Below are 26,729 nucleotides of genomic sequence, written 5' to 3' on the forward strand. Positions count from 1 at the left end.
CTGTGATAGCGTCAGTTCTTTCAGAGGCAAAGGCAAGAAGGAGATGATAAAACTGCTGCTGGGAAGTGATACCTTCCTCTTGTACATTCCATGACTTAGGAATGTCATGGACATTGTCTGATACACTGATGACACAAATGGCGTCCTTTGTCTGTGATTTGTACGGACAAAGTGGGTGTAGTGATGTAGCAAGATAAAATTGCTATCGTCTTGGCCTGCAAAGTAATGTACCCTCCCTCCAAATAGAGACATGCAATATTACATACATAGAGTGCAAACTATGAAACTGAAAATATAAAGGCGGTGTTGCGGGCCAAAGTGGATGTACATTATAAATTCCCATATGGAAATAGATGGATCATAGCAGACACGCACGGGTGCATACTTATCAACCCATTGGATGACTTTTCTTGATGCATATGACTCTGTCTTCAACTTCGTAAGCTGTAACGAGAAACGTGACATCTCTGTCTTTCAAATGTACAGAAGAAGGAGAATGTCAAAGTTGGAAGGCAGTAGAAATGCATTTTTGTTTGTTTGTTGTTTTTAAATTTTCCTTGATATGGAAACTGAAAACTATTAGTAATAGATTTATGAGTGTAGTCATTTCTCTTTAGAAATAATCAAAACTTAATTTATTGAATGTAAAACAGAAAACTTTAAGACATAGTCAAAGAGAATTCATGGCGTTATGGTTTACTCGGTATCGAGTGAAAATGGAAATAGGAATTTTAACTATTCTGTCACAGTGTCAAATGTAATACCTACACTCATCAAGAGTTTTCTCTTAGAGTCATAGTTTGTTTCAAAGAAATCGTCTGGAAGGCACTTTTTGAGGTGTTTCCTCAAGTCTTAGTGAAAAAGTAGAATTAAAAATGCGATTTGGGTCGTATCAAGGTGTGATTAATGTTTAAAAAACCTATGTTTATTGCATGTCAGTAAATATGAGATCAGTAACGATAGCGTACAGTAGCGGTTCTGGCGCACAACCCATACTCATAACCCCATTTTATACCTTTTTAAACCCAATTAGCTAGGTGACTTGTACATTACCAGTTCTTCTGTTGAGTGTTTAAGAGAGTTGGTCACGTTCAATAGACTTTGTCACGCTCGTGAGCATGACCAACTCTCTTGAGTGTGACCAACTGTCTTGTTAGAGTGACCAACTATCTTGTAAGTTTGACCAAATCTCTGAAATTTCTCAGGATAACTGGTACTGTACCCTATACTACTATAAATTACCAAATAGTAAGATTTGATCTCACCCCTTTTATTACCATTGAAAATTTATACAGAAATAGTGGCAGGGGCTATAAAAGGTAAAAATGGGCGTTGTGCCTCAGAACCGGTACGGTACTTGTTTTCTACTTTTCTGTTCATAAAAGAAAGTGAACATGCATTATGGCAATGCAATGAAATAAAACTGCTATCTTTTAGATAGAGTACGATTTTATTTGGTAAAAAATTCAATAATTTCAACTTTGGTTTCTTCATTTCAATTAAAATATGAAAATTTAGACTTTTGTGTTCAAAAATCCCAATATTGCAATTTCTATACAAGTATGTTGTAAGGTATCATTGTCAGCACACATCAACATGGCCAAACATCATCCTTTAAAACCTACAACTTCTAGAGCCCTTTTCTGGTTTCGGCCCGTAGAGTGTATTCAGAGTTCAGACTTCTCTATAAGAAGGGCGTCACTATTATTTTTTCTAAATCTTGCCATACACGACATCAATACAAGCCTCAGTGCAAATGATACCAATTCATTTTGCCTTATTAATCTCATCAATTCTTTGCGGTAACTTTTCTTTACGTTTATATCCCGGTTACAGAATGTGTATTTTGTAAAATGTTCTGGCATCAGGGATATTCAAAAGACAGTGAAATGTGTATTACTGGCAAGTTGTTCTCTGATGGCGCACCGATAATAGTGTAACTGGTTTACCTTAGCGCTGTTCAAGGTTACAGGTTTATTCCTAAATATACCTGCATGAGTGCGACATCGGACACTGCTACTTGAAATGCGGACAAATTTTATCAACGTTGCATACTTGGCTGTTGTAGCACTCTGAGTACTCTGAGTCGTAAATATGTCTTCAAGTAAACTTCACTAGCAGTCGCCTACCAAGCTGTATTTTCCTCATTCTTGAATGAGTAAGTTTTACATGTAAAAGCATAATCTAAAAATGCGGAGAAATGTTTCTTTTTGCATATCAATGAGAGAACAATAATGTCGATAGTGAACAACCTATGGTCAAACTATCACACTACGTTCAAACATGATTTTGTAAAATTCTGCGGTTTCTTCTGGATAAGTTGGACCTCTTTACTTAGACTTTGAGGTGACAGACTTAAAAAGATGGAAAAAATTACATATGAAGTCACTGTATCCAAGGACTAAATCTTTATGAGTTCAATGTTGTTTTAGAGGCTGTGAATTTTCTCAGGAATGATGACGTTCGGTTCGATCCTCTGGGTGTTCCATGGACGTCCGTCGTGTGATGGCGCTCTTCATCACTACTTTTAGCATCAATAGTTGGATGTTTCAATGTGTGTTTGATTTGAAGATGCGGAACTTCGTTAGCATTGACATCGTTCTGCTCTGTGTCTTTTGTATCATCGGAAATAACTTCTTCCTTGACAAGAACTGGCACACAGCCGACAACTTTGTTTAACAAATCTGCTGCTGTTTTCACGCTATCAATAGTTGATGATTGATAATGACGGGCGACATGTTTCATCTTATCAATGTCCGTACTCGATGTCGGCGTCAGAACATTGCTACAACACACAGCACTTATCAACAGACCAATGCTTACGAGATCCAACCGTATCTGTGAAAAGAACCGATGTGGAAATTATTGGTTTAACGTGATTTGCAGACGTCTGCAACACGTACATAAGTATTGTAATTATAAAGTCAATTGAGTCAATTCTTTTTGGCTCGAATCATTTCTTAAAAGAACAGTCTAAGCTGGAAATAGTCTGTAACGATACCAATGTCATCGCCAAGGACATCGTTAATTATTTGGGTGCCGATCTGGATCAAACACTATCAGGAGAGAGTATGGCACACAAATAATTCAGAAGGCAAACAGTCGTCTTAAGTTTTTGTTTCGCAAACGTCACTTTTTGGACAGGAAAACACGTATACTTCTTGCCAACAGTCTCATTAATTGTCTTTTTGATTATGCCTGTGCCTACTGGTATCAAGGTTTGAAGGTTGTCAGTAAACATAGACTACAAACAACACAAAATAAAATAATAAGGTTTGTTCTAGATATGCACCCAAGGGAACATATTGGGCCAGCTCACTTTGAAAAACTTGGGTTGCTTTGTGTAGAGCAAAGAGTGTCGTATCTGAAACTGAATCTCATGCATAAAATAATAAGGGGTCAAGCTCCATCCTACCTAACGTCAAATTTTATTACCAGACAGAATGTACACAATTATAATACACGTTCTGGCAATAACTCAGTTTTTATCCCAGGAGGAGCTAAATTATTTCAAACAAGTTTTCAGTACTCAGCTTCGCAGTTATGGAATTGCCTTCCACGTGGTATAAGGAATATTGATTCCAATTACAATTTAAAAAAAAAAGTTAAAACGTCATTTGCAAGATTCTTATGTCGAACGTCGAATCGTGTCAGGAGAGATTTCATTTAATCTTTGGTGTGATTTTCAGAGGGATTTAGTCCGTTTAACTTTTTTTGGAAGTGCTTGTTTTTACTCTTTGTTGTCGGATTTCTCACGTTGTACTTTTTCCATTTTGTGTTAGTCTTTTGTTAATATGGACCACAGTGGAAATAAGTCTATCGACTTTTCTGTGTAATCCATGCACAATTTTGTTCATATTGTGGTGTTTTATGTATCATTTTGTGCAAATAAATAAATAAAATTAAAAAAAATAAAAAAATAAAAAAGTATCTTAGTCTCTGTAAACTCCTTGTGGCACAGAAAAAAAGTTATGATCGACATCTAAACCCCATTTTCCCCGAAAAGTTAAAATAATAGGTTAGACTCGAAATTTGAATGCACTGCGGTACAAACAAAAAACAACGTGCACAAAAACGCACCGAAATATGTGCATTTTGTACTCATTTGCACACGACGTAGGTTAGTTTGTACCTGCATCACGTGATTTATTGGGCTTGCTGAGTCTATTCCTGAGTAGAACCATCGATAGAATAAACAAAGGTCATTTCTTTTGCAATGCAATCATCCCAGAATGTTTCAATGATGTTATTTGCAATAAAATACAATTTCCGACTATCTCGTGGTATTCATACAGTTCGCATTTCTTGCAACTCCACTGGATCATCAACAGTAAATGTTGTACAAAACTGGAAATATTCAAACTTCATTAATGATGTGCGTTTTTTGTATTTCTAAATTTTAAAGAGTAAATATTTCAGAACGGACTATGGCAAACATAGGACATGGCACGGGAGTGGTCAAACCGATAAGCTTTTATTTTAATCAGAATACAGATTTATCATCATTTTGACCAATTCATCAGGAGTATGGCTCAACATGGGAAGTAATATAAGGAAGAAATTGTAAGACAGTGAGGGGAGTGGGTATGAAATTCGTTGGATTATTGTGTAGATCAGAATCAAAGTCAGATAATGTAATATCAAAAAAATTAAGATTAATATTATGTTTAGTAGGAGTTTATAGTCAGAAGATTATCAAATGAAGTACTTTTCTCTGCGTGCCAATATTTGTGTTTTCACCATTTCCTGATTACCGATTAAAATTTCGAAATTGTAAAGTTTCATTGCTCCGTAATAAAGGTTTATCTTGTTTTGCAACACGAAATGTTCTCCAATTAATTTTCCTTAGAAGCCTAAAACCTTCTGATTAATGGATTCGATACTATACCAGACAGTTTTAGCAAGTGTTGATTAATTATTCTAAATGGTGTTTTCGCAACTTAGGAATAATTAATTTTCATGAGTGACGTTTTTACCTGGTCTTCTTCATATCTTATCTTCAATTTCTTCTCACTCAAGATATTCACAATTTTCATGACGATTCCAGATTTGTAAATTTTTCTGGCGAAATCTTCCGATTCACAGCAAGGAATCCGAATACTGCGACACACTTCACGATAGAGTGACCACTTCTCAGCGTCGCTGTCTACGTTGACATGCACCGGATCCAACAGCTTTAAGTAACATTCAATAACAACGGTTCTGTTGATGAAACAAACCAACTCCAAACGACCAGATTTGTCAAGTATTTCAGTTTCAAAGATATCTGCCATTGCGGATAGTACATAGCGACTAAGTATGCCATCATTTTGGTAAAGTTGTAAAATTTCAAGGTCGACAACGTGTTCCTTCAGTTGGTGTTTTCTAAGCTGCAATTCCTCGCGTCTAATCTTCTCTTGGATCAGCCAATTTTCCAATCGTTCAGAAACGTTGGATTCCTTCACATCAGATTTACGGTTGTCTTTTTGGAACAGAACTTTACCTGACAGACAGAATGAATAAAATAAACAGTGAGTTAACCAGAGATTGCTTGTTCATCATTTACAGGCAGTTCAGGTACGCTTTTTGTCAGAACTGACACCAAAATGTATGAAGTCATCATCTGGGACTGGGGAATTTTTCAATAAAAAATTGTCACAGGGACCAAAGCAGAAAACTACGTATTTACATACGAGAAAGGGAAATACTTTAAAAAAAAAAGAAAACCTTGTTTTTGAAATCACAAGGCCACTTGAAAGGTTTGCTAAGGGATGGAATTTGATTTCTGGGGAAAACCGAAGGGAATGGGTATGGCAACAATTTTTTCACCCATTCCGGCAGAAATATTTTATAAAGGTTACCCTGAAAAAATTGTTTTGTCAAAGCAACAACAAAAACTGTAGTGGCATTGAATAAGAAATAGTGATAAAAAATCAGCAAACGTTACAGTTGCTTGCCTTTAACATTGAGTTTTGTGAAAATAAGTATATCTTTGCATATGCACATCACTGACTGTACTTCAAAGTTACACAACCTTCAGAGATGAATTCAGAGATAAATTTAGTTAAGTCAATGTCCCTGCTTGATGTATAGCACATGGCTCTAGAAAATGCATCAGGGGATGACTGGTCTTAACAATGCTGGCTACCCTTTCCTTGTATTTTCCTTCAATCTATCACGGCATACTATGATATAGTATTGCTAACTTTTGAAATGAACAGTTGGTTTTCAGTGTGTGGGTATATCATGCGGGCCTTCCCAAAACAGATCCCCACATTTCTTGATTATTTTACCTCTACCTATCTGCAATTTCCTATAAATTTTTGTTTTTATTTTTATTTTGTAGTCATAAAATCTTCCTAGAAACAGCTTATATTTCCTTTGAAATTCGCTTTGCTGGTTCCTACAGATCTTCACATTCAGATACCTTAACTTGTAAGTTGTGACAAAATTAGCTGTTTTGATTTTAGGATAGCTTAGCTTTTCAGCGAATCAAAAACATATTCTGTAGAAAATGCTTTTCTGATTGCTTTAAGTTTGAACTATGGTTAGCAGATGCCAAGCAATCCAAGAAATGTGCAGTTTCATAAAACGTTTTTGGAAAATTGTTAAATGGAAGTTCTGAAAGGGACAAAGTGCCCTTTTTACCTTTTTCCTGAAGTACAGATATGTTTTCAGGTTTACAGACGTTAGCAGTAATGCAAACAGACTACAAGTACACATCTATGCATATTCGCTCGCGCTTGTACATTTAGACTAATCAGTTTATCCCAAATATTCTATGCAGTAAATTAATTATCAAACAATCTATGAAAGCTTGGCCATATTTAATCGCCGTAGGGGGCAGCTCCCAAGACTACTGAAGACACAGTCTTCTGTCTCAAGATACATGGCAACATTTTTACAGCCTTCATTGAAGCAATTTTTCCTTCCCCCTTGGATGACATTTTTCCCTATAAATGGCCAGCAATATTTTTTTCGAAAATCTTCCAGCCCCGCTCAGAAATCAAATTGGCCCATCCCTCTTATGGTTCATTTCATTCACTCCACCCCTGGTTATGAAATGGCCCATCCCTCTTATGGTTCATTTCATTCACTCCACCCCTGGTTATGAAATGGCCCATCCCTCTTATGGTTCATTTCATTCACTCCACCCCTGATTATGAAATGGCCCATCCCTCTTATGGTTCATTTCATTCACTCCACCCCTGTTATGAAATGGCCCATCCCTCTTATGGTTCATTTCATTCACTCCACCCCTGATTATGAAATGGCCCATCCCTCTTATGGTTCATTCATTCACTCCATCCCTGTTATGAAATGGCCCATCCCTCTTATGGTTCATTTCATTCACTCCACCCCTGATTATGAAATGGCCCATCCCTCTTATGGTTCATTTCATTCACTCCACCCTGATTATGAAATGGCCCATCCCTCTTATGGTTCATTTCATTCACTCCACCCCTGATTATGAAATGGCCCATCCCTCTTATGGTTCATTTCATTCACTCCACCCCTGATTATGAAATGGCCCATCCCTCTTATGGTTCATTTCATTCACCCCACCCCTGATTATGAAATGGCCCATCCCTCTTATGGTTCATTTCATTCACTCCACCCCTGATTATGAAATGGCCCATCCCTCTTATGGTTCATTTCATTCACTCCACCCCTGATTATGAAATGGCCCATCCCTCTTATGGTTCATTTCATTCACTCCACCCCTGGTTATGAAATGGCCCATCCCTGACAGATTTACATAGGTTATGGTGATTCGAAATATTACATTTCGGGGGGCGCTGCACCCAACATAGCGTTTTTGCTCCAAAAATCACTTTTTTTGCAAATATTTATTCAATTTTAATCAATTTATGTGACCAAAGATTACAATATTATTTGGGTTCACCTTTTATAGTTTGTCAAATCAGTCGTAAGTTGCGTGATAAAGAAATTAATTTATACAAATGTATGTAAATCACCCAATATCCTGGCTTCTTTTTACTCCAAATTTCAAAATTTCCAAAGAATTTAACTCCACTCTGGCTCTGTCAAATTTTCTCAAATTTTCACAATATATTCTTGAAGTGCTATATAAAAAAGGACTATTTTGTTTGGCAATAAAATCCTTACATTTGGAATAGAAACATTTTAAATTTGCTAATCATGATTTTAATCACTTTTTTGAGTGTCAGTCTTTCAACCCTTGCAATTGTAGAATGAAGACAGATTACGCAAAATAAAATAGTTTTTTTTTTCTACATATACTCTTCTTTCAAGTGAAATATTACATTTTGAAAAATAGCGTCGTTTTTGACTTAAATTAATTTTTATCATTAATTCCAAAATTGAGGTTTTTTACCCCAAATATACACCCACTTCATCCTTCGAGTAAACTACTGCTACCATACAAAACTTTAGAGTCTCTGCTTTTTGAAAATATATAGTATGAGGGGGTTTCCTTGTCATCTTTGATGAGAAATATTGCTTTGAAAAAAACTGTGTTGGTAGCATGCAGCTCCACCTTTATTAGAATTTCCTCTTTCCGTTTGCTTTTGTTATGTTTGAAAAATTCGACGTCTGCATTTTTAGAAAAGAGGCAGAAATACTGAATGATCCTCAAAATCTCTAACACGAGGCGGCGCACGATTGTTATGATCGTAACACACAATTTCCCACAAAGGGTGGACCATTTGATATCGTGGGGGTCTGGAAGATTTTCGGAAAAACAGATTCCCGGCAAATGTCAATTTGAAAAAAATCAGCCAGAGAAGGCTAGACAAAAAAATGGTTGGAGAGTTGAAAATAAATGATGTCCGATGGATCATGTAAAACAATGCAGCCTCATCAATCTTCCAGACCCTCAATATCAAATGGTCCATCCGTAATGCATATGTACACATTGAATTGTTTGTTATACAACATGAAGACATGATGACATATTCACACATATATTGTTTGCAATCAATGCATCCATCATCAACTTAACAATGAGAACATAGCCATTTGGAACATTGCAATGCGGAGCTCTTTGTGAATTAAGAAATTATTTTCTAAATTATTTTCTAAAAATATAATACGAGCATGACTCCCTGGTCTTATATCTCGTATTGTGGCGCTCCATCACATTTCATGCAGCGAAGTGAGATTGTTTACATCAAGATAAAATTTTCTCTAATGATCACGCGTCACATTTGTCTAAAAACTACTCAGTCTGTCCACAATCGACCCTTCTACCGTGGTTTCACAATCCCCATAGTTGAAAAGCAGTGGCATTGCCAATCAATACTTACCTTTAATGGCGTCAACAATGCGAACTACTATACTTGCCCCAAACATAAACGACTCGGAAATGTAATTAAACCAATTGTATGACGGAGGTGGGTGCTTCATTTCTGTACACGGATCAATCAGATTCTGCAAGAAATAAAAGCCATCAGCTTTCTATACGAATGAGATACGTGTAACTGATCATGTAAAAATTGCAAAGTGTAGTGTGACCGATATACGAATTATCCCGACGACGCCCTATACCCGGCCTGGGTACGTGTCGCGTTCAGTTGCCCAAAGTTCAACCTGTGTCGAACTTTGTGCTGATTTAACCACGTGGGGACTGCATAGCGACCATGTACAGATCCGTTACTGGTCTGTTGGTAGTCAAGATGGAATGCTCGAAACATTCTGTATCCAATAAAACCTCGTACACTTTTGAATCTACTGAAGTAACGCTTTGGCCGAGCCCTTCTAAATATTTCTACGGTCTACCCAAGACCACTTCAATTATAGTACGATGGTAACCTCACAACATGCATAATTGGCAAATTTCGTCTTAAAACTTTATTTAATTGACGATTTCCCGACGGCTATATTTGTGAAATACTAAAAGTGACAATTCAGTTCGCATATTCTCTGCAATAACTTTGATCATTTGAATACAAGCGTACAACAGTCACACACGGCTCCCTGTTTACCTACTAGACAATTGCAGGTAGGATTCCGGTTAGTAACGCCTTCCACCGATAGAATACAAGTTGTGTTCACAGAAACGTTTGATTTTTCGGGAAATCATTTGCTGTCGATTTCACTTCAAAAAATCGTCTACGACATTCTTGCAAGTTGTCTTGTACATGCATTCGTTGTATTTTTGGCTATCGCATTTTACACGGAAGGTTTTAAAGCCCCATCATAAATCGTTCGGAAAAGAAACAAAATAATGTTCAATATTATGATCAACATATCTATGTTTCTTTGTGGTGACGACTCAAAAACTTTCTGTAGTTTATTTAAGATCGTGAAGATCGCATATGATATGCGACCTTCTTTGTGTACACTGTAAATTATCGACAGTGGGCTTCAACATACATCTTGTGATCAGTATAAAATATATGATGTACTATATCATACCAATATATTGATGGCGCAAATACAGAAATCTGATTGGTCGAGACGTGAAACGAACCGTGGTATATTCATGACATAGCACAGTAGACACACGCACGAGCTCCCGGCAAAATCCAACACATAGAACTAATGTCATCAAACTTAGCGTAGTATTTACATTGTAATTTCTTTCTGCAAAAGGGTAAGATTTGCAAAAGAATCACGGCAAATAATGAGTTGATATGATAAAGATCCTCCGAACATTTTATACCTGATGACATGGGCCGTCACAAATGTATTAATATGTTACTTTCATTTAAAGCTAACACTAAAATTGAACGAAACTGTTATCAAATGTTAATTAAATATAGACGATATATAAACGAGTCCAGAGAAGTGTCTCCGTTGTATGCAACTGTACGTTAAAACTGCAAATTATAATTTCCCCCACAGTTCAAATCACAGTTCAATATTCTCTTTTCATTCACATGTCAGTATTTCTTGAGAATCTTGATGCCTTGAGAGGTGGCAATTACTGTGACGTATTTAAATATAAATTTTGACTGACCCCTCCCCCCCCCCACTTAGGAAAGTTCAATACCAATACATGTATTTGTAAAATTTACATAAAATACAGGAATAATAAAGACCTTTCAAATCCTGATGTACCCTTAGATTATTATCAGTTATCTCATGACGGTTTGAAAAGGGTGAAAATAAGAAATGAAATTAAAAGTCAGAACATAATACAGACATTAAAGCTCACGTTATAACCAGTATCCAACCATAGAGTATTGTTGACTTGGATGTGTAACATGACATGCAGGGTTTTCACTAGGATATCTGACTGGGCAGAATTTGAAAGTACATGCAGGGGGAGAACACGTGAGAGGCTAAGGAGAAAGTATCAGAGGGGGCTGCCCCTTTTTTGCATGGAAAATTTTGAGAAATTGATGTGTGTAATGGTGAAGTCTGGTGCTATCTGAGAGGTGTGTTGACTGTTGTTTTTACTAAATAAAACTGTAGAACACCTAAGAGGGAGAGAACGAGGGGGTCCGGTCCTCTCGATTAGAAAATTTTGAGAAATTGATGTGAGTAATGGTGCAATCTGAGAGGTGATTAAATTTATTTTGCAGTCGGTAAAATTGTTTGAAAATTACATTTAACACTGATATTTTTATTGCACTTTTGTATGATCAGTATTTGAGTCACAATATTTTCAATAATCAAACAATGACAATACATTTTGTGAAAAACAGTTCTCAGTTTGCCAGAGACTGAAGGCCAATGAATATGCAAGAATGGAAAATCTTTGACCTTCTTGTGTCATTTCCCCAGCTGCCAGCTTCTAATGAAAAGCCTGATTTCTGTACAACAGTTCAGTTTTGTCCAAGATCATGTGACAAAATTGAGAAATTGATGTGTACAATGGTGCAGTCTGATGCAATCTGAGAGGTGTTTTCAATTTGTCTCTTACTAGTAAAGCTGTTAGGACACCTGAAGGGGGGAGAGCATGAGAGGGGTGTACCCTTCACGCATCGAACATTTGAGAAATTGATCATCTGCAATGGTGCAATCTGAGAAGTTTTTCAATTTATTTCGCACAAAAAAATTGAGCAACGCCCTTCTTCCTTTCAACTTTTGAGCAATCCCCCCTAAAGTTTTCAACATTCCTCCAACCCCCCCCGCCGTAAATAATGACTGCTCCCTAAGACTAGGTTAAGGCTGTAGCCGCGGTTAATGACACAGGAAAAGCGAAAAAATGTGTTGTGGTTGTCGTATTTACACAGTTCAATTCAAGAAGAACTGCCTCGGTTTGCTACGCCTTCTTCGACCCGATGACGTAGCAATAACCTCGTTTTGATACCGTACCATGGCCCTAGTCATTTATTGGTTACCTGTACGTCCTATAATGCTGTCCATAGCTATATTATCGACCGGAGTGCTAAGGTCGAACGAACGATTACTTACAATTTTAACTAAAGTCGTGCTAGTCAAAATTCACTGAAACAATCATATCTACAGAAATATCTGAAACAGAGAAATTCACCCTATACAACCATAGACCGTAAATCTGCGAATTATGAAGTATGATTACACGAAGATTTTGTAAAACGGAAGACCGTTGACATTTCCGTGTCTCAATGGTTTAGTTTAAATAGAACAACTGTTCTGATACCACTGTGTCACAAACCCTGAATAATGTTTGAACTTATATTATAAACCACTGTGTATCTCCAAAACCTTACAAAATGACGTCATGTATAACTCACCTGTCCCTTAGAAGTTCAGCGAATGTAGAATTCGATGGTTTACAACACGCGGCATTCTACTTCACCAACACTGCTATTTGTGACGACGTGAGTTACATTTTAACATGATGCATGGATCAACTCAAAATGACAAATTTATTGACCGTGGTTCAACCTACAGCGTGGACGACAACCACTTCAGACTCGACGGACACAGAGGCAATCATTATGATGCATTCTTTATTATGTGCACTCAAATTGTTTTTACGAGTTGCATTTGCATTGTACGGCTGCCAATACACGTAACTGAAGAAAAAAACCCACACTAGTATGATGTATTCAACCGAGATAACATAATTTGAATTAATATAGGCACAGAGCCAATGTGGACGTATCTAAATTAATGTTTAAAGAAGGCGACAATTATATTGTGAACAAAATGATAGGATAAATTGTCAGTATTTACTGGTGTAGCTGTGAGTTTTTCAATCGGTACAGTGTTCTTTATACTTGCGAACATAGATGATGTTTTGCTTACAAGAAGTCCCTGATATAGAAATTGTGTTTAGCAGTTTGACAATGTATCGAAAATGTTCACCTGCCTCGATATAATCTCAAACTTTCCAAACAGACTCTCGGGAAAGCAAAAAACTTGTCATAAACTGACTTTCCTTTCGCTGAAAACATGAACTGTGAAATATTTACTGAACAAGGCGACATGTCCAGAAACTTTATTTTAATCGGGTAACGGTAAGTACAATTGAGTGTAGTCTAGTAGCTATACGGGTTTTTTTGGCCTTCAGAGTGAGGCGAAGGCCAGAAAAACACCGATTTAAATAGAGACTATATGAAGTACTAAGGGACGGACCATTAGATCTTGGGAGGGGGTGGTCAAAAACAGAAAAAAAAAATTTCAGAGCAGAAAGTTAGGAAAAAAAATCTTCAAACTAGTTTGCAAAATAAAAAATAAATAAATAAGAGGACAAATGCGTAAAAAAAAAATCTGCAAAAGTCTTTAAAATCTTGAATTTTTTTAGATTTTACCGACAGGAAACAACTTTCTGTATTTTAGTACATCCTCCAGGCACATTTTAAATTTTAATTTATACATTTAGAGTGACTGTATCCCTTATACTGGAAGTTGTGAGTATCTTATCTTTTCAGGACTTTTGTATTCTGATCACTTGAAAATTATAAAATTATAGAGCCTGTTTTCTACTTGTTTCCTGCGTACAAACAAAACAGGTACACCAGGTAAAACACTGAAACTATGGTATGGTTGTCAAGACAGAAAGTTATATTTGCCTTTTAAGATCAAGGTAAACAGATGCAGGCCACATCAGGTTCACTTTTTTTCACAGCATTTTATTGCAATGATGAATGCAAGAATGATTGAACAAGTAGAAACACGTCAATAATGATAAAACAGCATATCAAGTCATTATATATTATTTTGCTTTTAAAAAGGCATTTTCAATTCTTTTTTCTCAAAAAAGAGCCTCAAAAAACAACGGCAACACGTTTTTTAACATTACACTACGTAGAATGCCATCTATCCAACAAATCCCAACACAAAAACAAAGGATTGAACTTTGAAAGTTTCTTGATAGCAAATACGGAATTAATCTGTATGAATAATCGTTTGTGTGTAGCAAATGCTGAATGACAATTATCCGAAGAATTTTTCCACCACAAAAAAGAGCACGATTTAAACAAATCTTAAGGGACTACCTTATGTAGCAAATTTCAAAGAAATTGGACAAGCCCTTTCAGAGAATACAGATTTTTTGACCATGAATGGCATAAATTGCCCTAAAAAGACAAATATTGAACTTTCACCATATCTATACACATCCAATCAATTTGGACATGCTGCTACAGAGAAATAGATGTTTTGATCAAAGGGCAACAATTGCTCTAAAGATACAAATATGGAAATTTCTCTATATTTTGCAAACAGCTTCTCAGCTTGTCAAAATCAATTGTAAATCATGAGATATGCATGATGTTTGGTGGGGTGAATGTAGGCATTTCACCACGCAGTAGAAAGGAAAGCCAGGAAACCAAAATAGTCAATATTCAAAACTATAGGAAGCTACTGAGGAGCAAGAGGAAGATGTGTAATCTGGAAAAAAATACTCCCCAAGTGCCACAAAATAACACCATTTTAATATCTATTTTTCAAAAGCTCCAACGGCAGGAGGGGGGCACCCCCTCCTGACCTCCCCCCGCAAATATACTCCCCAAGTGCCACCAAATAACACCATTTTAATCTCTACTTTTCAAAAGCTCCAACGGCAGGAGGGGGGACACCCCCCTCCTGACCTCCCCTGTGACCGCTTGCGCGGTCGCTTGTGGTGCTTCGCACCACATCTTTGCCCTCTTTATCCTCAGACAGCGACGAACTAAAAAAAATTATAAATCTGAAAATTTACTCTGAAAAAAAAAAATTTGCACAGCTAATCTCAATTGGAAAAAAAATTTTTTAGAAATGTATTATAGTAAAAAAAAAATTTCACAATTTCATTGTGACCACCCCCCTCCCAAGATCTAATGGTCCATCCCAAAATGCAGAACATATAACCACTTTACTGGTATTATCATCGTCCGCTCGCACGAGTCGTTACTTCGATTAGTCTCCCTACAATCTGATGGGAGCATCAAGCGGACTGGACATGACAGACTGGCCTTGCAAGCAAAGATATGGTGTTAGCGACCCGAACAGAGTTATAATGATATAAATATTGTTCTATACAATGCAAGATTCGAGGTACATGAATATTCCGCATTGATTAAGGGCCATTAGCATAGAATTTTAATACCGAAACAATGCTCATTAATGTAATCTGCATATTTGAATATCATTATACCTCGCATCTTGCACTAATAATATTGTTCGACAGATCGCACATTGTGTACCATACCACAGTCGCCTGCTTCTAAAATTAAACTGCGCCTACGCGCCCCAAAGACATGCCTGAGAATATATTCTCAGGCATAGGTGCATACGTCTTTGGGGCGCGTAAGCGCAGAGCGGAATTTTAATATACGGGCGACTGCGACCATACTCTAAATCTGTAAAAACACCAGCGTGAATATGGGCTTGCTCTCTCTCTCTCTCTCTCTCAGCAGTTTTCTCAAATGTCTACTCACAATTAGTGAATATACATAATGTCAAATGAAGAAAAGCAGAAGCTGTTGTTGAAAATTGTATTTGGCTGTCTGTGAGAAAACTACGTTCACTTTTAATATGACGCACATGCATTATGTAATTGGCTGACCGGACCAGAATCTTGTAACCATGGGAACAAAAAATGAATAAGTTCAACACCGCAGAGGGTGTGACCTGATCTCGTTGTTTGCAGTTTGTATCGGATTATATTCGGACACTGCAAACCTAACGACGTGTGTGCAGAAGTCGATGAAATATGTCAATCGATATGCAAATAAGGTTGGTTCCAGGTCATTTGTTACACACAGCATGCAGCAGCAAGAGACATCGGTGTGCGTAAAATACCCCACGGCGTTTTTATAAGACCTCCTGGGATCGGATACGCATCTGGCAGGTCAAAGGTCACTATTGAAGGATATTTGTAACGTCAACAGGTGTTGGATATCACTTTTTGTTCTTTTATTTGACTTGGTTGAGAAGGGCAACCTTCACTGTGCGTAGTAAACCGACAGACACTGTACTCAGTAAACCGCTTGGCACAGTACTGGTGTAGTAGTTGGGCAAACCAAGGAGGTGGCTAAACAAACTGTAGTTCAGCCATGGAAAATATTTGATCAGGATTTGAAGATGACAAATCAAGATCTGGATGTGGACGCGGTGCAATTCTTTCAAGTTACAATGCAAATTTTAAGTACAACTCATGGCGATCTGTTCAGGAGGAACAGTTAATCCTATTACACTGGCCATCTTACCATGTCGTGGGAAGCAATTCTGACAGACGACGGAACTTTATACGGTCAAGATACTTGTGGTGATTTGCATTCAATATGATAGCAGTCGGTGAGTCTTTCTTTCCTTCGAGTAAAACACAGTATACCTCTGGTAATTTCCAAACACGCCGATATGTTAACACATGATGATAATGCAGTTGTGGCAAAGAGCAGGGCAGGGCAGTTTAATGTTTGAAGCAGAGATATCAGCGATCAAACCAATTTGATAACAATTGCGATAAATTAGTTTTCTTTTTACCATCAACACACACACAATGGTCAGCACGATCTGTACAATGGCTGTGCAAATGATGGCCTTATCTCGTAGTTTGTCGTCTGGACAGTTAGCAAGCACACACGTAATCTATTTTACAAATTGACTCGTAAAGGGCATCCGTTGTTGTCCATACATGAAACACTTCACTGTATCACCTTTTACTCGGACTGATTGTAGAGATGATTAAGCTTACCGAATATAAAATTATCGACGCTAATCAGAAAATTGACTGTTTCTGCCCAGTTGCCACGGCCAACATCATGGACACAAGTATAAATTGCATAGTTTCCTTTTCGTTGCCATGGTGTTTATGCATCGATGCATTGGTCAAATATCGTACGTGGTTTACCAATAGTCGTTGGCGCAATCCCATCTTTACCGTGCTAAGGCGTAGTTTGGCTAACGACCTTCACGGAAATCAGCGTAGCCTTTCACTAGAACGCAACGGCCGTGTTATGGCTGTGTAATATGGCCGTGCATGTGTCTGGCTAGAACTGAACTGTGTATAGATGTAACCATGGCAGCAGATCAGCTGGCTTACAACACAGCCACCAATGCTGTAGCAAGAAGATCTCTGATTGCGTGAAATTGCTTGGTTGAAGTGGAAAAGATACACAAACGAAAATGTAGGGTTGTCATTCATTGAAAATAGTTATCATTACAAAAAATATATCATGTTTAACTTTCCATGCAAAAATATGATCGGATTTCAACAGAAAGACTGTGACCAGGGCTTCTTGTTGTAATTTGCAGAGAGACATCAAGCTGATATATTGCTTTAAATTGTGCGAAAATACTGCATAAAACGGTGAAAATACTGCATGAAGTAATGGAAACAATGCATGCAGTTTAAAAATAACACAGGAAAGCGATGGTATATCATGGATGGTTTAACAAGGCCAACATGGGCAACCATAAAAGTCAATTTACAATAGCATACCATTGTTGCTAGGTAGATTAAAGCACACACCGAATCAAGTGTCAATTCGGCAGATCGTCCATGTAGCCGACACGAACACGAAGTGTGTGTTACCGGCTACCAAAAACTATGAAAAATAGTAAAGAATGAGCTACAAAATCACTATCAGTTTTAAGTTGCAGGTAGAATAAGTCTGTGCCTTTGTAAAAAATACTAAAAAAATAGTAGAAAGTGAAGAACCAGCTGAAAGTTAGTTGAGGAGACCTTGACCGCATATCATTGCATCTCATTGTCGGCTACATGGACTGTGTGCCAATCAAATTGACTAATACTTTACAAATGTCATTGCATTGTTACCACTCAGCAGAACAACTTGTCTTCTCTCTCAAGTTGTTTGTCTTTATAATGAAGTATCATTCTTGTACTTGGATGTTGTCTGTTTTTTACTGGCACATACTTCAATCGTCTACAGACCTGAAACTCTTACACTTTTTCTCATGAATTTGTCTCTCATGATAACCGTCTTTCTTATGAAACTGAACACAAAATGATATCGAAATGTCAGGTTGAATTCTGAAAACACACAGACTCTCATCTTCTAAATTAAATGTGAAGCTTGATACATTGCCTGACCCTAAGGACACGTTGCATTGGTCATGTGACCAACAATTCGATACTGGGAGGTGGTAAAAAGTGAAAAAAGGGTAGTTTGTAGCCAGGTTGCTTTTGTAAAATAACATGACAGGACGGTGGACAGAAATGTGCATGTGCTGTCATCTCTAAAGATATATCACATTTTGCAAGGTGTAACTAACACCAATAATACCTGCACATTCTTATTCTGACCACCCCTCAATCTCTAATGGTTTTGTCCCCTTTGAGGAGTCAAAGGTCATGCAGAAGATTGCAGGTCAAACGACATTTGCAAACACAGTGAGGTAGAAAAGTACATTCAATTAAGATGTAGAAGCATTGCATACTGGGAAGGTACATACTGAAAGTCATATTGAGACATCAACTCTGCGATCAATTTTGATAGTAAATTAGTTTAATATTCAGGTCTTCAAAACTGTTTGAACAGATCTTTCTGCGGATGAATATACCGGTACTTCTACAGAGTATGATAACATTGTAAATGGGCAATGACTGGTACTGGATAATAGCTTGCTACTAAAGCACTCATGTGTCCAGTGTGTACAATGTATATTATAGCCAATCATTGTTGTGTGTGTTGTAACCAATTGTGTTGTAACCAATCATTGTGTTGTAACCAATTAGTGTGTTGTAAAAATCGTTTATGTTGTAACCAATCATTTGTGTTGTAACCAATCATTTGTGTTGTGATTTTCACAGGCTCAGATGCATTGATCTATGATGTGGTATTTCTGATTTTCTTAGTAACCATAACAACAATCTATCAAGGTAAGTCACTGATCAATATACCCTCTTTAACTATGTTTTTATACTTTTCAAAGACTATCACAAGAAAAAAACATTTTTTATGAATATTTCAGTACACTAGCAGAACCATAACCGTTTCTTTTGATAATATATTTTGAACTTCCAGAAGTCAGCAATTGTTTTATATCTTCTCTGTGTAGTGCAGTGTGTTGAAATTCACAGTAGTTTTACCTTCACAGTGTCTCTTGTACAAAATGCAATATTACTGTTGACTTGTGAATTCTAGTCTGTATGAAAATTCAGTCATCAATGATAAGGTAATGACGTACTGACCTACAATTTATGTCGACACATTTGAATTCTTGACATTTCAACACCACTTTGTGAGTCAAACAAAACACTGTATCGTACATTATAGTAACAATTTATTAAAGTATACTGTACTTTAGAATTTCAAAAGTCATTTTGTTTCCATGATTAGGTTTGTAAATCAAAGTATGATAAACTACACAGTGTAAGTTGTAATTGTCTTGTTATTTGACTTTACCTATAGCTTTTGATAAGTTTCCCATTTTTTCCCCGTGAAACACATTTTCTTTTTCTTTACTATTAAAATAATGTTATAATCCTGTATGTGTGTTATATGGAATGTCATTGATGACAAATTTTGGTCAAGACTTGAATTCATGAGTCAACAATGACATCACATATCATACATAATACATTGTGTTGGCAATGTTAATGCTCTGTATTTCAAAATACTGCATGGGACAGGAAAGAAAACGTTTTATAGAACAAAAATAGAGAACACTGTATAAGATGTTATACCTATTGTCCGTTTAAAATGTAGTGTTTTAGCACAACATGAATTGACATCACTGCCAAGAAATGAAATTTGAATAAAAATTGGAAAAGTGGCTTTCCAGAATAATTTGTCAGGAGTGATATTCCAGTTTCACTATGTCCTGACATCTTCAGCTATTTTTATGTTTTCTTTGGCAGATGAAGTCTTAATTCTCATCAATGTATTCATAACAACAAGTACTGTATTATACTTCAAAGTTGTCACATGGCTGGTGTATCTCATGGTACTTCATGTGATATTTGCAACTTCACAAGAGATATTCCAAACTGACAAAGGTGAGTAAAGACAGACAGCAATGTTGGTGAATTCAATAACTTAATAAGTCAGCAAAGGAATTCTACAGGAAATAAGTGCTACCAACAGGCTGCCAGTAGAAGTAGACTTATAAACAATAAAAATGCAGTTAACGGAGCAGGGAAAATATTAACTGTCATAAAATACTAACAGCAAACATAAAATAAAAGAATACAAAAAGGTTGACAAAGATGTTACAGTGTACTTTAAAAACTGACCAATGATTTACATTGTAGTTAAAACTGACCTTTGTTTGTTACATTGTAGTTAGAAACTGACCAATGTTTGTGTTACAATGTTGTTAAAAACTGACAAAAAAATTACATTGTAGTTAGAAACTGAGGTATGTTTATTACAATTTACCAGGCCAATTAAAACATCAATATTGAAAAACCCAAAGGAATTAACTGTTCTGCACAGAGTATTATACTGATTATCAGCACAATGTGGATAATTAAAAGATGTTTTTTCAAATTTATGCCAACTTAGAAATCTAGACTGTACACTCCATGTTTTTCCTTTGTGCTTTTTCTTAAAATTTCATATTTGAAACACTTTGAATACTACTAAGAATGAGATATGTTGATGTTTTTAGAGTTTGCACCATAATAAATTTTGTTGATTTTGTATTAAAATGTTTTATGTCAGCAAATGTCCACAGTTACTTAGATCAATGAGAAAGGCAAAAGGTTACAGTTCTGTATTGCCTATATGCAGTCCAATAAGCTGTTGAAAACATGTAATATTATTGAAATATTAAATATAGAAATAAATAAATAAATAAATATCAATTTATATTATTGGTGCATTTTCCATCACATTTGATCAGTGTGTCAAAATAATTTCTTGTTTTGCTCCAAAAATCATGACAAAATATCTAGTGTTCAATTTATTGATATGGTCGGTATAACTTCAAATGTTAATTTTGTTAGGTGAATTTTCTTCTGACCCACAAGTCATTTTCTAACAACAAAAAATCAGCATAATGTATACAGTATGGTGTTTGCATTGATAATCTTTTGTATTTCAACATGATTTTGAGGAAAAGTAGAAAATGATCTGATTTTAAAGAACAAACCAATGAAAATATCACAAGTTACAGTTATTGCCTCTTTAAGCTGCAAAGTTTGGCCATAGACTCTAGGGTCTATGGTTTGGCCATAGACTCTAGGGTCTATGGTTTGGCCATAGACTCTAGGGTCTATGGTTTGGCCATAGACTCTAGGGTCTATGGTTTGGCCATAGCGATGGATTTTATTTGCAGGGGATGGTATTGACAAAGGGTTTTGAGTGACAAGGGATTGTGATAGCAAAGGTTCATATGCAAGAAATATTCACAAATCTCATGAGAAAATTTCCCTGTTTGTTGCTTTTCACTTTTGCAAAAATTATATTTTATATTAAAAACAATAAACCGCAATATTTGTGTGACTGAAAAATCACTAATTTAAAATTATTTTAACAAATGTTCCTGAAGTAACAGTTTCTACATAATTATCAGTTCTGTCATTTGTTGCAGGAAAAACATCAGAAATGAATGAAGAGACTGTGATGAATAACTCTGAAAGTGAGGCTAAGGACAAGCTGATGATTTTGCCTCATTTGCTGAAAAATGTAGCAGTTGATATGTACAATGCATTGTGGGATAGTGGCACGGATGTCAACTCAACTCATCAGGAGCAGTGTGCAAATACTGCAGATCAAAGTGACAATGAAAGACTTAAACCACAAAATATCTTTGCCAGATTAGATAACTTCATCCTTAAATCTCCATCGTCAGTCAACACAGACCAATGGATGAGACAGGGCTGCTTCTCTGACAATGCATTCTCTGGTGGAACACACGATACGGAGAAACTATCTGATGAAAATCAGATTGATCATAATGCTGTTAGCAATTATACAGCAAACATTCTCAGCAAAAGTGTTGTGAGAAGTAACCATGGCAACCAATTTAAGGATGCAACTGGTAGTGATGAAAATATTGGGAATGATGTCATTGATGTCGGTATGACAAATGATACAGTATACAAAACAGTAACCCATGGTTACCAGGAAAATAGAGAAGTAGTATGTACAAATGATGACACAGAAATATTTGAAGAGCGTGTTGAGAGTACTTCCTTGGAATATTTGGGTGACATCTATGATGAAACAGTCAGCTATCAAGAATGTACAGAGAGCGGTTGTGATGGTAACTTGCAAATCGATGAAGAGAGTTTAGCAATCTATGATCAAGATGATCATCAAGGAGATATGTACAGCACAGATGATGAAGAATTGTATAACGATGGCACAGGTGAAGTCCATGAAGAAAGGTTGGTTGTCGGATCATCAAAGCAGTTCATTGATGTTGACATTGATGGCATTGGCAGTGATGCTATCTATTTGGAAGATACTGATAGTGATGAACTCTATGAAGATAACATGAACGATATCTCTCCTGGGAATATCAGTGAAATATCTGAAGATGACGAATTGTATGAAAATGACAAAGCAGGAGATTATGAGAGTGAAGGACAACTTGATACTTTATTGCAGAATGATGGCTACATTGACACCCTGGATAATATCGATGAAAATCAGGATAGATTGATCTCTGATGAAGTTTTGACCGTCAGCAAAGAAAATGGGATGTATTGTAATGGGTACAGAGGTGAGGTCCTTGAAGAGAGTTTGGTTGTTGGATTTGAAGACCAGAATGGAATTTATGAAGATGAAGTCCTGGAAGAAAGTGTTGTTGTTGGATTTGAAGACCGGAATGAATATGAAGATGATGTGGAGAGATTCCATGAAGATAGCACTGATGATGATGTCATCCATGATAATGGTCTTATCGAAATCCATGGAGAGGGAGCCAGTGAAATCCATGGAGAAAGAATCCATGGAGACACTATCCATGCCAACAGTATCAGTGGAATCTATGGAGACAGTATCAGTCGAATCCATGGAAATGATGTTAATGGAATCCATGGAAACGGTGTTAGTGGAATTGGAATTTTTGCCAGACAACAAGATGGAATCTATACAGGAAATTTGGAAGACATCTATGAAGACAGTGAGGGAGAAACCATTGAAGAAAATGGGGGTGATGTAAACAACACAGAAGATGGGCAAAACCATTCTGAAAGTGTACAGGAAATTCAAGGGAAACAGTCAGATCACATTGGGACAATCTGTGAAGAAAATATCAATAAGATTCTACGTGTTGAAGATGTGACACTAAACTTTGAGGGACATGACTGTGATGACAATGAAAACTTTGAAGAAAATATTTATGAGAAACAAGCTGACAATATCTGTGTAACCGTAGACAGTAGTATGGATAGCATTGTAACAGATAATGATATTAAAAATGTAAAATATCAGAAAAACATGAATGCTAGGGGAATGTACAGGAGAATGTTATCCAAGGATGACACAGCGATAAACTCTGTAGAAACTCAAATGTTGTCCAGGTCTTTACCTAATTTGCATATACAAGATGGTTACACCTGTCCAGCTTCCGACAGGGACGAACTTAACCATACATTTCCACAAATGTTCAGAACAAAGATGTGGGGACAATTTAGAAAAAAGAGAGTATATGGTAAATTTAAGATCAATAAAAGACAGCAGAGGGTAGGATTAGATGATGAACTAGAAACTCAATCATTATTTTGAATTCTTTGATAAAATGTACATTAAATACCTAGTATACCAGCAATACAATAATAGATAATTATGTACTTGACCCATAACCCATGAGATAATTATGCACTTGACCCATGACCTCACAGTCTTCTCTTGTTCTGGAATGATTCCAAAACAATCTGAAATGTAGAATTTATCAAAATACTGTAAAATGTATTTCATTATGGGAAGGTTTTCTTCACTTAATTATATCATGAAAGAATTCAAGTTATACTATGCTGACCGAATTTTACGATAATATGAATGTTTAGTTGTAGCATTTTTTGAAATGGAGGAATATTAGTAGAGTATTGCTGTGTAAAACTTAGCACAGTACAGCATTCAGTAGCTATAGGATCAGTGAATTCACAGTACAGCATTCAGTAGCTATAGGATCGGTGAATTCACAGTACAGCGTTTAGTAGCTATAGGATCAGTAAATTCACAGTACAGCATTCAGTAGCTATAGAATCAGTGAATTCACAGTACAGCATTCAGTAGCTGTAGAATCAGTGAATTCACAGTACAGCATTCAGTAGCTATAGGATCAGTGAATTCACAGTACAGCATTCAGTAGCTTATAGAATCAGTGAATTCATAGTATAGCGTTTAGTAGCTATAGGATCAGTGAATTCACAGTACATTCAGTAGCTATAGAATCAGTGAATTCACAGCACAGCGTTCAGTAGCTATAGGATCAGTGAATTCACAGTACAACATTCAGTAGCTGTAGAATCAGTGAATTCACAGTACAGCATTCAGTAGCTATAGGATCAGTGAATTCACAGTACAGCATTCAGTAGCTATAGAATCAGTGATTTTACAGTACAGCATTCAGTAGCTATAGGATCAGTGAATTCACAGTACAGCATTCAGTAGCTATAGGATCAGTGAATTCACAGTATAGCATTTAGTAGCTATAGGATCAGTGAATTCACAGTATAGCGTTTTGTAGCTATAGGATCAGTGTATGCACAGTACAATATTCAGTAGCTATAGAATCAGTGATTTTACAGTACAGCATTCAGTAGCTATAGGATCAATGTAATCAGTGTGTAAAGTACTGGTATGAAGAGTTGCTAGTGTAACCTTTGATCTTAGATTGTGTTTCAATCTACTTTGTTCATCAACTGTTGACATGATAAATGTGACAGTATGTGTGTGATACTGTCCCAATACTGGTACTATATACAAATGTATTGGATTGGCTTGGTGCAGTCTAGCAAGTATGAACTCACCAGCATTTTGACACTGATGTGTACCTTAGAAAGAATAGACAAACATTGGAATATACATGTATGAATATTGTGAATTTTTCAATCTTTATTTTACTTGTATAATGCCAAATATGCTTGTTCACTTTTTTTTATTTACGGGAGTATGCGCTTTGAAAATGAAAGATTTATCTCAAAATCAAGAAGGAAAATTGGGGTCACCGTGCTAAGTTTGGTACAAGAGAAACAAATTACCCAAGATTTACCGATATTTGAAATTCAGAACGGCCACCATCCCTGTGTTAACTCTATGGGCAAAAAAACTTGATTCACAAGAAACTATAAAATCAGTGAAAATATTTCTTGCACCAAGTGCTTCAAAACGAGCCCCCACAAGTGTTGGATCAGAAAAGAATTGTTAAAGTTTGAGAGTTCAAATATCTGTGCATTCTACCTCAAAACAATCAAAAGTGTGTTGAAGAGTACCCAGAAAATACTGTATTCATGGTCAACAAGTAAGTCAGACCTAGTGTATTTGATGTGATCATTTCTCATGGAAAGGTACATATCAAAGTTTTCCAATAGTTCAGTGCTAAGTGGATCTTGACAACCAATAACAACTCAGTTCATAGAATACAAGTACCTGAATGTACAAACACATTTATCTTGTCAAGCCCCATTGACAGTTTAGTTCATCAGTCTGTAATTCATGATAGCAATCAGTACTTTTTGTCAATATCATGACACAAATGTTTGTGAAGTCTCATTGGAATGCTTGGTAACTATAATAAACCTACAATCCGTACAAGATATTGTCAACTCAGTTTCTATATGATAACTTTTCCAGTTCTACATTGCAGTGTACTCTCTATCTTATTACTTAGCTGCCTTTTTATCGATAGAAAAAGTGTTGCAGTTTTTTGTAATTTCCAATGAAGTTGAGAACTTTGTGACCATGGCAACCAGATTAAAGACAATAATGTAGGTGCAGCAAATGCATGGTAGATTATGGAATGCAGTCAAGATTTCTGGAATATGTCCAACATTACTGTTTGCAAGTCTGTACATGTATCTTTGTGGAAGGCTAAAAATATTACTAGTTTTTGTCTTACCGCAAGGTCTTTTACTAAAGTGACGTTGCCGTGACACAGTTATGTATTTCTTATTTGTAGGTTTAGAATCCAACTGACGATATGGAGAGAACAAAACATGTTTGTGTACAGTGGTAATTCTGACCATTAACAGTGACCAGAAGTTCAAAGTTCATGACTTGACAGTGTCTGTGTAAGGTGATCTGACCGACATGATACTATTGCACTGTGCACTACACTTAATTTTATATTTCTTTTAATGAAGTCAACACACACACACACAAGTGCTTACGCTGCTAGTCTAGATCGATGTGTGTGATGATGAGAAACAAACTGTATTTTTTTGGCATGAGGGTAAAATGAAATTTTGATTTGTTCATTTAAAAATTCTGCTTTATAAAATTTATTATTTTTTCATTCTCAATAAATGACATGTAGTCAACACA

At 36.3% G+C, this 26,729-nt stretch overlaps 2 protein-coding genes across 2 annotated transcripts; one reads left to right on the forward strand and one right to left on the reverse strand.

Annotated features, from left to right (window-relative positions):
* Positions 1–2,409: 2,409 nt before the first annotated feature.
* Positions 2,410–12,755, reverse strand: LOC139146344 (uncharacterized). Its single transcript, XM_070717751.1, has 4 exons — positions 12,630–12,755; positions 9,270–9,393; positions 4,977–5,482; positions 2,410–2,838 (listed from the first exon to the last, which is right to left on the reverse strand). Exons 2-4 carry the CDS (start codon positions 9,367–9,369, stop codon positions 2,410–2,412), a joined length of 1,035 nt encoding a protein of 344 aa, XP_070573852.1. The 5' UTR covers positions 9,370–9,393; positions 12,630–12,755.
* Positions 12,756–15,965: 3,210 nt separating this feature from the next.
* On the forward strand, positions 15,966–26,729 carry LOC139142299 (uncharacterized). Its single transcript, XM_070712193.1, has 4 exons — positions 15,966–16,620; positions 19,100–19,168; positions 20,150–20,287; positions 21,826–26,729. Exons 1-4 carry the CDS (start codon positions 16,608–16,610, stop codon positions 23,967–23,969), a joined length of 2,364 nt encoding a protein of 787 aa, XP_070568294.1. The 5' UTR covers positions 15,966–16,607; the 3' UTR covers positions 23,970–26,729.

Source organism: Ptychodera flava, chromosome 1 (genome assembly GCF_041260155.1).
Source record: "Ptychodera flava strain L36383 chromosome 1, AS_Pfla_20210202, whole genome shotgun sequence".
Taxonomy (NCBI): Eukaryota; Metazoa; Hemichordata; class Enteropneusta; family Ptychoderidae; genus Ptychodera; species Ptychodera flava.

What these genes read in the sequence shown, in the direction of transcription:
- LOC139146344 (XM_070717751.1), bottom strand. Translation starts at nt 9,369, where the DNA reads ATGAAGCACCCACCTCCGTCATACAATTGGTTTAATTACATTTCCGAG. An exon ending in CATTGTTGACGCCATTAAAG is followed by an intron (nt 5,483 to 9,269) that starts GTAAGTATTGAT and finishes TCTGTCTGTCAG; the next exon opens with GTAAAGTTCTGTTCCAAAAA. An exon ending in TAAGATATGAAGAAGACCAG is followed by an intron (nt 2,839 to 4,976) that starts GTAAAAACGTCA and finishes TTCTTTTCACAG; the next exon opens with ATACGGTTGGATCTCGTAAG.
- LOC139142299 (XM_070712193.1), top strand. An exon ending in CATAACAACAATCTATCAAG is followed by an intron (nt 19,169 to 20,149) that starts GTAAGTCACTGA and finishes TTTCTTTGGCAG; the next exon opens with ATGAAGTCTTAATTCTCATC. An exon ending in GATATTCCAAACTGACAAAG is followed by an intron (nt 20,288 to 21,825) that starts GTGAGTAAAGAC and finishes CATTTGTTGCAG; the next exon opens with GAAAAACATCAGAAATGAAT.